Source organism: Somniosus microcephalus, chromosome 22, assembly GCF_052327205.1.
Source record: "Somniosus microcephalus isolate GS21.2 chromosome 22, FLI_Smic_1.0, whole genome shotgun sequence".
Classification (NCBI taxonomy): domain Eukaryota; kingdom Metazoa; phylum Chordata; class Chondrichthyes; order Squaliformes; family Somniosidae; genus Somniosus; species Somniosus microcephalus.
Window position 1 is genome coordinate 18310126 of NC_141008.1, and position 15194 is coordinate 18325319.

Consider the following 15194-nt stretch of genomic DNA (forward strand, 5'->3'; position numbering starts at 1 on the left):
CCCACCCTGGTCATTCCTCCCGATATGGCCCCCACCTTTACTCCCACCCTGGTCATTTCCCCTGATATGGCCCCCATCTTTGCTTCCACCCTGGTCATTCCCCCTGATATGGCCCCTAACTTTGCTCCAGTCCAGGGGGCACAGACCTGAGCATATCTAGCGTTCAACTGGTTTAGCCATCCATCAGCAGATCAGGCTGGATCATTTTTGTCTGGTTATGCCTCTGTGAAGTGCCTTGGGATGTTTTTCCACGACAAAGATGTTCTATAAATGCAAGCTGCTGCTGTTGTTTCTTGGCAGTGTTGAGCGTGAGCTACTTTTTTATTGCTTATATAGATAGAATCACGTGGTTTCATAGTGATTATTATTTTGCAATCCTGAGACAGCACAAGAGGACTTCTGTTGATTCCAGTCACAGTACGCAGTGGGACTACCTTCACCACACAGACTGCAGCGGCTCACCACCACCTTCTCAAGGGCAATTAGGGATGGGCAATAAATGCCGGCCTTGCCAGCGACGCCCACATCCCAGGAACGAATATAAAAAGAGTGTTATGTTCAATAGTACTTTACCAGATATTGTGTGTATTAGGTCACACTTTGGTCCCTAAGCCATGAGGACTTGCTTACAACAGTGATCTTTGACACTGAGCTCGCAAGAAAATATCTGGCACAGCCTGAAAATTGTAAGTTAATTGTGAGTTAATTCAAGAAGTAAACAGGCTCCCCCAAACAAGGTGTTGGCACACTCCTCCTGCGTGTCAGCCTGGCATACAGGGGTGGCCAGAATACAAGTAGTTGCCCTTTTTAGGGTTATTATTTTAAATGTGTGAGAACACATACTTAAATCAAAGCAGCAGCTTGTCTCTTTGCCCAGTTAACCATCAAACTAAGGTGTATTGATTAGAAATTAACATTTTCAGGACATGCTTTTTATGTTTTCGCCATTAGATGACACCATTTCCTCACATTAAGCCCTTATTTAAAAAGCAGTACGATAGTTTCTTGCTTTATTGTCAAGCAACAAGAATGAATACCAGTCAAAATGAATTGTTTTTGATTGCAAGTTTAATGTTAGACTACATTTCACAGAGCGCTGTGTTGTCAGGTAAAACAACCGTCCATCTTCACAAGCATCTCAGTACAGTAACACACATTCACCCCGTGGTGAAGGGGAGCAAGGAGGTTGTACCGGGAGGGGAACGAATTGATTGCAATTGGAGGATGGGTTAATATACATTGGAAGTGTATCTGTGAAGGGGGGGATGCAGGAAAGAGGAGTAAAAGTGTGTTGTTCTGGCTGGATAGACTGGAAGCCCAGAGGAGACATGACGTATCTCTGTTATGCACTAGCTGTTCCCTTGCAGCTGATCTCCTAGGCCGTCTCGAGCGCGCTTGTGGGGCTTAGCTGCTAACCTTACCTGTCCCTTTACAGCCACTGCCCAAGTACTCCCTCTGGAAATCCACAAAATTGTAGCTGCTTGTACAGGAAACTTTGTGCTATCCGACACCGACGGGACCGAGCTGTTGCCGTCCCATCAGAACTGCCGGACAAACCAGCTTCTGTTGCTTACAGCTTCTAAACAGTCGGCCATACCTTGCAAGCGTCTCTGTAGCTTAGCAACAGCTTCAGCGAGACCTTGCAGAGCCTGACTGGTGAAAAAAAAAGCAACGAAAAGAAAAAAAACCTAACGAAACGGCTCCTGATTTTTGCCGGTGGTTCGAGCATTCCGGACAGTTAACCTCCGGATAAACCAAAGTTTCCTGTAAATTGCTGAGGTCAATTAGAGGTTAGTAAATTGCCTGTATATGGTTATAGGTTCAAGCACCTTGGGACGTTTTACTACATTTAAGGCACTATAAAGGCATGTTCATTTTAGATAATTTTGCATATGTAATAATGTGATATCTCGTGCATAATAGATATGCACTAAGACTTTTATATCTATTACAAAATATGTGGCCGTATAAATAATATATATAAAAATTGTGTGCATACTTTCTGCTTGCCGCTTCATATGTCACAGGCTGCCTAGTGCAAATTTATTTTGCCCCGTAGACACACAGCAGAGCAATAGAATTCTTTTCCATGTTATAATGTTCCTGTCCTAATGGAAAAAGTGAGATCCACTAGTGAAAGTGTATTGAAAATGGTTAGCTCCACTCCTGACGTTACACTTCATTGCATCTGCTGGCTGACTTTGACCTGCAGCCTGAAACTGGCGAGCACATGCCAATCTGCCAAGTTCCCAGCTGAAGATCACTCCTTCTGTCTTCATGCACTTCCCGTCTATAAAACCTTATTTTCTGTTGTCAACTGTTCACATTATAAACTCCTATGTCCATATTCAAATGGAAACTGTCTATGTACACCTGCCACTAGTGGTGGTGCTGTATCATCTCTGTTTCGTATCAAGTACCGGAAACTTTTTTTTATCCGGCACCGACGGGACCGCCGTGGTGCCGGTTCATCAAAAATTCCGGATCACCGAGCGCTATAGTAAAAGATACAGAGAGCTGAGAGCTCCGTATAAAGCAACAAACCCTGTTGCTTAGCAACAGGTTCAGAACAATGGCCACAAGTTACAAGCGTCTCTGTAGCTTAGCAACAGCTGCAGCCACACCCTTGCACAGCAACAGATGGAGGAAGGCAAGTCAATATGAAGTAAAACCGACTCCTGAATTTTGCCGGTTAACTGAGATTTCCGGTTATTTAGGTGCCGGTAAATCGAAAGTTTCCTGTAGCTCCTCGGCCTGTACTGCAGGGAACCACCTGTGCTTCAACTTTACTTCCCTGCTTCCCCAATTGTTGTAAATTTTAAGTAATAAAAAACGGAATCATATAAAAATAAGGACAGAATGTATGTCTTCAAAATGGGGACTGAGTGACTCCTGCATACCCTGGTCCAAATATCACCAGCCATCACTTAAAGACTAGACTTGGTATCTTCTCTGTGCAACCCCAAGGGAGATTGACTACTGTATGTGTGATGTAAATGTGTATATATATGTGTGTGCGTGTGCTTAATTTTATATATACAGTGCAACCTGTAAATTATGGGCATCAGATTTTTTTTTGCAGGTGTCCTTATTTTCAAAATGATCGTTGTGTGTATTGTTTAAAAATATTTTGGTAGAATGGGGAGTTCTTTACCCAACATCCATACTGTCAGAGAACCTGCTCTATCCCTGGGATGGAGCCGTGTAAGCATTCAATCCCAGAGATAGAGCGGTTTCTCTGACACAATGGATGCTGGGTAAAGAGATCCTTATTTCACAAAACCCGCTGCCGCCTAGCACTGACCTGCGTGTCCCGTGTTTTAAGTTGTAAAAGGGCTTAGTGCATTGAAGGCAATCCGTAGTTCATAATTTTCAAGTGTCCGTGATTTCAGAGTGCCTCTTGTATATTTTACCATGCAAGTTATTTGGGGCTCTGTGTCTGTTTTTTGCAGGTGACCATTTTTTAGGAGTGTCCGTTTGTACAGGTTTCACTAGACTATGTATTGCATAGAAAAAGTCAGTTCCATTGGACAAGAGCTGAATGCAGTTAATAAAATCCTTCACTGAGCCAAGTCCTTCTCTGCATTCAGGGTGTACTAACTATGCAGTCTGGAGGGGGAATGGGGCAGAGCATTGAGAGAGGGAAGTTGCAGGGAGGGCGAGGGGAAAGTTTAGAGAAGAGCTTTATAGAAGTCACGTGCATTTGTTAAGCAACAGAAGCCAGTAAGGAATGCCAGTAACAAAGGCAGGTACTGCATGTAATCCAAGAGCAAGCAATAGAATTCACTGGCCAGCCAGTATTTAAGCGATGTACTATAATCCTCCCAAGGGTTAAACCTTTGCTTACAAAAAGCCATATAATAAAATTCTGAAAGAGGTGCCATAGCAGAGAGACTGGGCTGTCTTATGTCCTGCTTAGTCAGTTGGAGCTGATGCTTTCTGCAAATCAATTCCCAAAAGCAAGTTAAGCCTATCGGGGGGCTAGAATACTGTGCACCATGATGGCAGACAGACACACACCCTCGGGCTTTTTATGAATACTCAGCCAGGTTGAGACGTATACATTCATTTTACGAGAATCTTGAAATATAATGTGCTCCAGCTTAAAGGAGACTCTCCTGCCTGTGTTGGTGTTCTGATATCTAATGTGTAGGAATGGTATAAGTTATGTACATACATTGTGCTGGAAATGGAAGTGATTCCAGATGGTCTTTGGACCTTCATACCTGGCTTTCAACCAATATTAGCTCATTTTGTCAACCATTCAGTTTATGGAGGGCGCTCAGTTGAATATCTATGGCTCTTGTGTGTGTGGGTGTGGTGTGTGTGTGTGTGGTGGTGTGGGGTGGGTGTGGTGTGTGTGTGTGGTGGTGTGGGGGTGGTGTGTGTGGGGGTGGTGTGTGTGGGGGTGGTGTGTGTGGGGGTGGTGTGTGTGGGGGTGGTGTGTGTGGGGGTGGTGTGTGGTGTGTGTGGGGGTGGTGTGTGTGTGGGGGTGGTGGGTGTGGTGTGTGTGGGGGTGGTGGGTGTGGTGTGTGTGGGTGTGTGTGTGGGGGTGGTGGGTGTGGTGTGGGGGTGGTGTGTGGTGTGGGGGTGGTGGGTGTGGTGTGTGTGGGGGTGGTGTGTGGTGTGTGTGGGGGTGTGGTGTGTGTGGGGGTGGTGGGTGTGGTGTGTGTGGGTGTGTGTGTGGGGGTGGTGGGTGTGGTGTGGGGGTGGTGTGTGGTGTGGGGGTGGTGGGTGTGGTGTGTGTGGGGGTGGTGTGTGTGGGGGTGGTGGGTGTGGTGTGTGTGGGTGTGGTGGGTGGGTGTGTGGTGTGTGTGTGGTGTGGTGTGTGTGGTGTGGTGTGGTGGTGGGTGTGGTGGTGTGGGTGTGGTGGTGTGGGTGTGGTGGTGTGGGTGTGGTGGTGTGTGTGGTGTGGTGTGGTGGGTGTGTGGTGTGGGTGGGGTGTGGGTGTGGTGGGTGTGGCGTGTGTGGTGTATATATCTGTCTAGCCCTGCCACTTGCCTCCTCCCTCCTCCCCCACCTTGGCCCAGTTATCCCCTTGCTCTCTAACCCTACTTGCTCTGAACACTACACTTGGCCTTGACTCCCTGTGCATAATTCGACAGAAAATCCACCAGCATTAGAAGAAAGGAGTTGGATTTGTTTCCGTGATCAGTAAGTAACGAATGGCCTTGGTGCACTAAGTTGCATGTGGCCATGCTTGTCATTAAGGTTAGGACTTTGATGCCTTGAGGCTGATTACTATCGGTCTGTATCCCAGTCCTGACACGGGTGGGATGCGATTGGAGTGGAAATGTAGAGACCTCGGTGAAACTAAAATGCTGAGCGGGAAGAGGAGCAAATAACCTTTAGTGAACGGCATAGGGTTAGAGCTTTCAATATTATCATTAGATCCAAGGAAGACTCCTTTCAGGGCTGATCCTTGAAAGTGCCACAAGGGGCAGTGATGGACACGCAATGAAACAAGCTGTAAACTCCTTTCAGCGGGCAGTGCTGTGACTATGATTTCAGTAAGGTGCAACGGTGAAATTATCTGTGAAAGTTTTATATTCTATCCCTTTGAACTGTGTAAAGCCCCCTGCAGTACAATTACAGATCTTGTCTTTCCAAACTTGGGTTAGACCTGGAAAGGATATATCGGTCGGTCACTGGTGGTGGTAGAAATTGGAAATGAGCAACCAACAATATTGTCGTCAGTGCAATTTGTCCTCTAACTGTTCTGGTACCAATACAGTAAACAAGCCGAGCGAGAACTTTGAGAGTACCTGGGAACTTCATCAACTACAGTGGGTACATTCAAAGCTCCACCCTTGTATGCAGGTTGTTCCCCTGTTCAGTTCTATACGGTCTGTGTATTCAAATCTGAAACTGCTTACAAACAGCTGATCATGATTGTTTGTGTTATCTGTGAAAGGCTTCTGCTAAACATCAGCCTCGTATTGTGTCAATGGCACGGCAGTGACATTCTACACCGCTGAAACCAAGAACACTCCAGTAATTCCCGTCCTCTTGTGTAATGGCGGCCACTTTTAGGTTCTGAGTTCCATCATTTCAGCAATCGTTGCACTCTCCTGCCACATTTCAACATTAATAAAGTGCAAAATAAAATGTCTAGGAGAGGGCTTGGGATTTAGGTAGCGCCATGTACCCATGTGATAAACAGGAAAACAAGATTGTTACAAATGCAGAGCACCTGAGAGAAAGATAGGTTAATGTTCTCCACCTGTGGGAAAGTATTTTTCTCCTCCATATTCTGATCAAGTTGCTGTGCACTACCAACATAATTTTATAAGCCAACTTTAGGTTTCCTTCCATGACCGTGGATGTCTGAGGAACCTATTGAACTGCACCGCTACCTCGAGTCTTCCAAGGATCCAGCCTTGGCCCCTTCCTATTTCCCATCTACATGCTGGCCCTCAGCAACATCATCCGAAAACACAGCGCCAGTTTCCACATGTACGCTGATGACACCCAGCTCTACCTCACCACCACCTCCCTCAACCCTGCCACTGTCTCTGACTTCCGACTTGTCACGCTGCTTGTCTGACATCCAGTCTTGGATGAGCAGAAATTTCCTCCCACTAAATATTGGGAAGAATGAAGTCATTGTCTTTAGTCCCCACCATAAGCTCTGTTCCCTAGCCGCTGACTCCATCGCACTCCCTGTCACTGTCTGAGGCTGAACCAGACCATTCGTAATATTGGCGTCCTACTTGACCTTTCGGCCACATTATCTGCTCAATCACCAAGACTGCCTACCTCCATCTTCGTAACATCGCCCGCCTCCATCCCTGCCTCAGCTCATCTGCTGCTGAAACCCTCATCCATGCTTTTATCACCTCTAGACTTGACTATTCCGATGCACTCCTGGCCGGCCTCCCACCTCCTACCCTCCATACACTGGAACTCCTCCAAAACTCTGCTGCCCGTATCCTAACTCGCACCAAGTCCCGTTCACCCGTCACCCCTGTGCTCGCTGACTTACATTGGCTCCCGGTCCGGCAACGCCTCGATTTTTAAAAATTTCTCACCCTTGTTTTCAAATCCCTACATGGCCTCTCCCTTCATCTCTCTAACCTCCTCCAGCCCAAAACCCTTTAATATATCTGTGCTCCTCCATTCCTGGCCTCTTGCGCATCCCCAGTTTTAATTGCTCCACCATCGGCGGCCATGCCTTCTACAGCCAAGGCCCAAGCTCTGGAATTCCCTCCCTAAGCATCGCCACACCTCCTTGAAGATGCTCCTTTGCTTTCCTAATAACTTGCAGGTACAGCAAGCAAACTTTCAGTGATTTGTGTACAAGGACACTCTGGTCCCTCTGAACACCAACATTTCCCAATCTCTCGCCATTTTAAAAATACTCTGCTTTTCCATTTTTCCTACCAAAGTGGATAACTTCACATTTCTCCACATTATATTCCATTTGTCGTGTTCTTGCCCACTCACTTAGCTTGTCTATATCCCCTTTTGCATCCTTCTCACAACTTACGTTCCCACCCAGCTTTGTATCATCAGCAAACTTGGATATATTACACTTGGTCCCCTCATCCAAATCATTGATGTAGATTGTGAATAGCTGAGGCCCAAGCACTGATCCTCGCGGTACCACACTAGTTACAGCCTGCCAACCCAAAAATGGCCCGTTTATTCCTACTCTTTTTTTTCTGTCCGTTAACTAATCCTCAATCCATGCTAGTATATTACCCCCAATCCCATGAGCCCTAATTTTGTTTAATAACCTGTTGTGTGGCACCTTATCAAATGCCTTCTGAAAATCCAAATACACCACATCCACTGGTTCCCCCTTATCTAGTCTGCTAGTTATAACCTCAAAAAAAACTCTTAATAAATTTGTCAATAAATCTGTGTAGACTCGGCCCAATCCTATTATTATTTTACAAGTGCCCTGTTACCACGTCCTTAATAATCGATTCTAGCATTTTCCCCACTACTGATCTCAGGCTAACTGGTCTGTACTTCCCTGTTTTCTCTCTCCCTCCTTTCTTAAATAGTGGGGTTACATTTGCGACTCGGTGTCAAATTTTGTTAATGCCCCTTGGGACGTTTTACTATGTTAAAGGCACTATATAAATACAAGTTGTTGTTGATTGTAGTCTAGTAACCCACTCGCATGTGTCTTCAGGGAGAATATTAATTGGAAGTTGTACGTACAGTATGCTTTTTTTCAAGAAGCGACTGAACAACTCTCAACTCTGCATTAGTAGCATGTTTGGGTTGGATGCGGTTTCTCTAATCGTTCATAGGGAAATGAAGCACATACCAGATTTCCTTTCCCCATAGCCTTGCAATTCTGAGGTTTTTCTTGACTCCCCATCAGGCATGAGTCTATACACTGTGTATTGGTACATTCCCCAACCACTATATCCATTCCTTCCAGTTTATTATTGCTATTATTGGTTTGACCACACTTGAAGTACTGTGATCAGTTCTGGTCTCCATATTATAAAGAGATGTCGAGGCATTTACAAGGATGATACCAGAACTTTGAGGTTATATCTATCAGGAAAGGCTGAACAGGCTGGGGCTGTTTTCTCTAGAAAAGAGAAGGCTGAGAGGTGACTTGATAGATACCTTTAAAATTATGAAGGGCTTGATAGGGTAGGCATAGAGGAATGGGACTAATTGGATAGCTCTTTCAAAGAGCTGGCACAGGCACGATAGGCCAAATGGCCTCCTGTGCTGTATCATTCCATGAAATACTTTTTAACCGATTGTATTTAACTCAACAAAGTGGAGTTTAATTCTTCAGCTAGGTCGTACCAGCACTGAGCGGCATTAATGTTAATCTCACTAGGATATATTTTGTGTGTGATTCGAGAGGCGTAAAAATTACTCACATTTGGAGTGGAGCTTGAATATTTGTGCAAAAGAAAGGGATACAGTGAAATGGTCCATTCATTGGCTCGCTCTCGCCTCAGTACAGTATATGGTGTAGCAGGAGCAGCACATAGTTTAGAATTTTATGCTGTGGTAATTATTACTGTTGGAGTAGCATCACTTGTCCTGTGATACAGTATACGTACGGGTTCCACCCCATTATCCTTCCTGTTGCACATTCTTGTGCATCGTGATGGCATACAGCACCCATCACAGAATTTTAGTAGAAGTGAAACGTTTTTTTTTTTTTTTTTTTAAAGTATTTTTTAGAAAGATTAATACATTTACAAACGTTTAAAGAAGTTGTTTAATCTCACAGTTCCACTTAGCGCAGTATAGTTTTATTTCATTAAATGTTACGACTCATCACTGTGCCCTATATATTAATATGTATGTTTTAATAGTATTTAAATATTGGGACACAGTTTGTCCAGCTTGACTCTAATCTAGCACTCACTGGCTAGTGAAAACGGGTTGTACTTGCTCATTAAGGGCATCAGATGTCAGGACTAACTACCTGAATTAAACAGTACTCTGCCTTGAAATCAGTGCGGCCAACTCAGCATTCACTGCTCCATAGCTCACACCTCCATACTCTAATAAATCCTCCTATAAGGTAGCAGTTTGGCATTGACACTGGAACATTGTTTTTTCCAAATGCAAAATAACTATAAAAATTGAGAATGAATTATACATAGGTGCAAATTCTAGCGCAGGGCTTGTTGCAACAGTGAAATAATCAACTAATGCGCAATGACTGACTTTCACAGTACAGGCTTATCCAGTCCTTTTAAGTGGGATTTGCAGTTAAAAAAAAAAAGTCATGCTATAGCAGTTTACTGCCAGTAGATGGCGGTGGCATGCTTTGTAAATACTGTTTGACTGGGTGGTGACATAATGCATTGGAGCTCGAGCTCTGGGAGCGACTGCAAGAATATCACATCAGCGCACTGAAGGGTGTATAATACAATCAGATGCTTAATATTTTTGTTAAACTGAATAGATTTTTGGAAATCCCTAATTCATTTTCTGTCTAGATGCACGGTATTCCCTCCAGGTAATATAACTTGAGCTCTGTGCTCCTGCTGTGTGAATACTACTTTTCCCAGATTACATATTTTAGCGAAGTATAGTTGCATTCTGCATGGCTTCCTGTATTTCAGAAATGGATTACTAGTAGGAGACGAGACATTTTGTATTTCGGGTATTATATTCCCCTATAATTAAAATGTTGTGCAGTAGTAGGTTGGTAATAATGCGTGTTGTATCAATAAGAGTGACCCCGAGGTTGAGAGAAATGGATTGCTTACTGAACGGGAATTAACTCTGCCTGGAAATCAGCCATCCAAGAACTGCAATTGTATTCCTGTTCGAAATGAAAGGAGACAGACATGCACTGAATGTTGGACTGTTTTATTTATGATCCTAGCGAGTGAGAAAGTTGTGTCTGGTGCATACATGGCTCATTATTCAGAGGAAGCGATACAGACAGAATTCTGCTGGATCTTTTAAGAAAGTGAATCCTGCTGTGAATTGTTTCAGAAAATATGCTGTAACAGAATTATTACCTGAACTCTGATTAAAACTGATTTTTTTAAAAAAGGTGCCCAGTTCTAAAGCAAATGATAAGTCACAATAATGCACATTGGCTTTCGCTTTTTATTCCTGGTGAATGCAAGGTGTCCGCTGTGGCTCAGTGGTAGCACTCTCTCCTTTGAGTCAGAAGGTTGTGGCTTAAAGACCCACTCCGGAGACTTGAACTCACAATCCAGAGTGACACTCCCCCAGTGCAGTACTGAGGGAGTGCTCCACTGTCGGAGGTGCCGTCTTTCAGAAGCGACGTTAAACCGAGGCCCTGTCTGCCCCCTCCGCATTCCACGGCACTATTTTAAGCAGAGCAGGGGAGTTCTCCCTGGTCAATATTTATCCTCAACCAACATCATTAAAACCGATTACCTGGCCATTGTCACATTGCTGTTTGTGGGATCTTGCTGTGCTCGAGTTGGCTAGTACGTTACAACAGTGACTCCACTTCAAAAGCACCTCATTAGCTGTAAAGCGCTTTGGGACATGCTGAGGTTGTGAAAAGCGCTATATAAATGCAAGTTCTTCCTCGATGTGTTCAAAGTCAGACACTCCTAGTTTCAGGTGTACTTAACATGTAGATTTTGATGCTCCATTCGCAAATTGCATATTTTGTTAGCATAACTGAAACCAAGGAGCACATGGCTGTTGACCCAAACTCCTGTGGTCTAAGCAGGTGTGACTTACGCTGTTGAGAGGAAGTGCCCTTGTTGCACTGTGCCACAGAACAGGTGGAGCTACATGTATCCATGATTCCCCATGGGTTCAGCTTTCAGCCAGGCCATGGGGGGGGGGGGGGGTAGAGGGATATATATAGATATGTGTGTGAGAGAAATGTATTTTCTTATGAAGAAAGAAGAGAGTGTTCTTCCTTTCATTTAGGGTGTGGGAAGGGACCGAGAGAGCAATGTGTTTCTCATAGTGTGACCTTTCCCCTGTGTGGGTTGTGGAGAGCAAGCCTTTTTTTTTCTATTGGAGGGGATGAGAATTCACCGAAGGAGGAGTGGAAGGGAGGAAGAGTCATTCATTCAGCTCATATGGGAAGATGTTGCCCAGAGGGAGAGGAGAGTAGCCTGTAACTCCAAGAGAACTGGGCACAGGTTGGGAATGATATGGGGCAGTGGAGAGAATCAGAAAGGCAGGGTGGGGGGGGGGGGGGAGAGACATCTTGGGTGAGGTTGTGCATACATTTTACGAACTGAGTTTGAAGTAAGTATTTTAAAGAAAAGAAAGAACATATAGCGCCTTTCACGACCTCAGTGCTTTACAGCGAATGAAGTACTTTTGAAGTGGAGTCACTGTTGAAGGGAAATGCCAATTTGTGCAGAGCAAGGTGCCACAAACAGCAATGAGATAAATGACCAGATATTCTGTTTTAATCGATGTTGGTTGAGGGATAAATATTGGCCAGGATACCGTGGAGAACTCTCCTGCTCTTCTTTGAAATACAGGAAACTTTCGATTTACCGGCACCTAAATAACCGGAAATCTCGGTTAACCGGCAAAATTCAGGAGTAGGTTCAGGTAAGTTTTACTTCATATTCTACTTGCCTTCCTCGATCTGTTGCTGTGCAAGGGTGTGGCTGCAGCTGTTGCTAAGCTACAGAGACGCTTGGAACTTGTGGCCATTGTTCTGAACCTGTTGCTAAGCAACAGGGTTTGTTGCTTTATACGGAGCTCTCAGCTCTCCGTATCTTTTACTATCGCTTTCGGTTATCTGGAATTTTTGATGAACCGGCACCACGTCGGTCCCGTCGGTGCCGGATAAAAAAAAAGTTTCCTGTAGTGGGATATTTTATGTTCACTTGAGAGGGCAGGTGGGGTCTCGGTTTAACGTCTCATCCAAAAGGCAGCACCTCTGACAGTGCAGCGCTCCCTCAGTACTGCACTGGCGTGTTAGCCTAGATTATGTGCTCAAGTCTCTGGAGTGGGGCTTGAACCCAGGACCTTCAGACTCCGAGGTGGGAGTGCTGCCAACTGAGCCACAGCTGATGCTTTTTGTTACTTTTTACATTGAAATTGCACCGCTGCATCCAATCACATTGCCCGTCTTCATCTGGAACCGTGGCCAAATTCTACCTTGAGGTCAGGATTGTGATATTTGGCACAATAGGGTCTGATTCTATGCAGTAGATGGGACTGTGGACACTGGCGGAATACTGGTAAAAGCATTGTTATAACACTGAATCTAATACTTCTGTAGAGATGCTGGAAGAAGGTAGTAAGTTGCCATTTTACACTGTCACCAATCTGAACTGATCATTATTACACAACCAAGTAATTAAATTCAGTGGCCTGTGCTTTTATTGAACTTTTATACTTTCACCATGAATATAAAATTCTCTCCTTCCGACGTCTCTTCCCGCAGGTGGTAGCGAATGCTGTGGCAGCTCTGTCTGAGATCAGTGAATCTCACCCCAACAGTAACCTGCTCGACCTCAATCCTCAGAACATTAACAAACTCATCACCGCTCTCAATGAGTGCACCGAGTGGGGTCAGATCTTCATACTTGACTGCCTGTCAAACTACAACCCCAAGGATGAACGCGAGGCACAGAGGTGAGCTCACACCTGAGAAGTTAGCTTATGAAAGTCCAGTGGAAACCGCTAAAGTCTCCATTACCGCCCTGTGGCAAAGGGATGGTCAGGTGGGGGCGGGTGTGCAACAAAGAGCCTTAAACAAAAAATTGATTTTTACGAGGACAGTTCACAGCTGTACTCAGTGAAGCCATTAATCAAAATTCTGAAGAACATGACTTACAATCTGTTTAGACTTTGTGGTATCGTACCTTCTCGCTCTTCCCTGCCGCAAGGCTATGCTTGCCTTGGTATCATTGTATTTGGCAAGGTCAGTAGTATTCTAGGACTCGGGCGGGTTGTGCAGCAGAGCAGATGGCCCATCGTTTGCGGCTCATCCACAGCCGCACGCCGCTGAGTTACTGTCACTGTAACCCCATTCCTGCATCATTACTTCAGAATTTGTTTAGACTTGTCTAGGTTGTATACAGAGATGGCTGCTCCTACTCAGTAGTGTGTAGTTGCTGAGTGTCCTCCATAAATTGGCACTGACTTCTCCCATATTGATGTAAATGATGCTTGATGTAAACCGGGATCAATAGTGGCTTTTACCCTGGCTATTACAGTGTTGTATTGGTTTTTCACTCCGTCTCTTTCATTTGGTGTTAAGTGTGAATGGATTAAATGCTTGTGCTGAATTCTTCGTGATTTGTTTTGAATAGTAAAGTGCAGATCAGTACATAAGTGTTTTAAGTTGGCCTTCAATCGTGTCCTGAAGTGAGCCTCTGAGATGGCTCTCAGGCTCCAATGCTAAGTTCTACAGTGTAATGATGGAGCATTCATTCTGTCCATAATCTGATCAAGATTTCTCCCTGTGAGTTGGCCATGATAATAGTGCAGCTTCACCCACAGTTAAAAGGGAAGGAAAGTCTATGGGACGAAATAAATAAATACATACATACAAACAAATGTCTTGCACCAGTGGAAAGCAACCATTTTGTGTCTCCTTCCCGCTAGGCCCCTCCGTTCAACATTACTGACTGAGAGGAGCTGCCTGCAAGCCTGAGAGACTCTGTGATTTTACTGGAGGGGGGAGTGTTGTAACTTCAGATTAGTCTGGGAGCCAATTCAGAACTGACAGACCCTGGCAAAACATGGTGCCAGCTGAGTACACTCTACTTTGCCAGCATGTTTCTTCCAGGCTTGGTTAGTTCCAAATTGGCTCCCATGCCAGTCCAAATTGGATAGCTTGGATTAGCTTCAAGCTGCAGGTGTCCGAGGTGAGATTTTCTGAAGATTAATGATGCTTTTTCTTTTTCCTTCCTAGCATCTGTGAGCGTATCACCCCGAGACTTTCCCACGCTAACTCTGCAGTTGTCCTCTCGGCTGTCAAAGTGCTGATGAAATTTATTGAGCTTCTTCCCAAGGATTCTGAATATTACAACACCATTCTGAAGAAGCTGGCTCCTCCTCTCGTCACCTTGCTGTCTGGGGAGCCAGAAGTCCAGTATGTGGCTTTGAGAAACATCAACCTTATTGTACAGAAAAGGTTAGTCCAGGGGACATTGTGTGTGTGTGTGTGTGGCGATTGCTTCAAGATTATATGTTTCTAACACCATTTCTAGATTCCTTCCTATCAGTAGACCTCTTCCATCCCATTGCTTCCTGGTCCCAGTGGACCCCTTCTCCCCTCACTCCTCCCTTCCAGTGCTGCCAGAACCAGGGAACCACCCCTTCCGGATCTCCACACCCACTCCCCCAGTACATGCACACCAAAGAACCCTGCTGCACTTATAACATACGCCTGGCCACCCCACCGCCCAGTGCTGCAGACCCCATCACTCCTCTGCCCCAAAATGTTGCCACACTGTGACAACCTGCGCTCCCTGTACCAACCAAAACTGACCCCCACTGCTCCTGACCAGACAACAATTAAACGTTTAGGTAAACCGAGTTTGCCGTTTCCTTGCTGCTCTGAAGGCTCGGCTCAGAGTCACGAGGCTTAAGGGCCGGTTCGCCACTTCCCGCACCCCTCACTCTAAATAACGGAGCATCACTCAACCATTAAAATGTACAAAGTAAAGCATATCTTTTGAAAGTTACTTTGTCTTTTTTTAAAAACTGGTCCTATGTGGTTTCACCAGGTGATGGCTCTAATGAACAGTTCCAATTGAAACATGACTATCTTTCGCTCT

The 15194-nt window shown here is 45.0% G+C and overlaps 1 protein-coding gene across 1 annotated transcript in view; it reads left to right on the plus strand.

Moving 5' to 3' along the window:
- Positions 1–15194, plus strand: part of ap2b1 (adaptor related protein complex 2 subunit beta 1) — a 253409-nt gene that overhangs the window by 30582 nt on the left and 207633 nt on the right. The window contains exons 6-7 of the mRNA XM_085964236.1: positions 12851–13041; positions 14327–14548. Coding sequence (XP_085820362.1) covers positions 12851–13041; positions 14327–14548 — 413 coding nt within the window. The remainder of the gene's footprint in view (positions 1–12850; positions 13042–14326; positions 14549–15194) is intronic.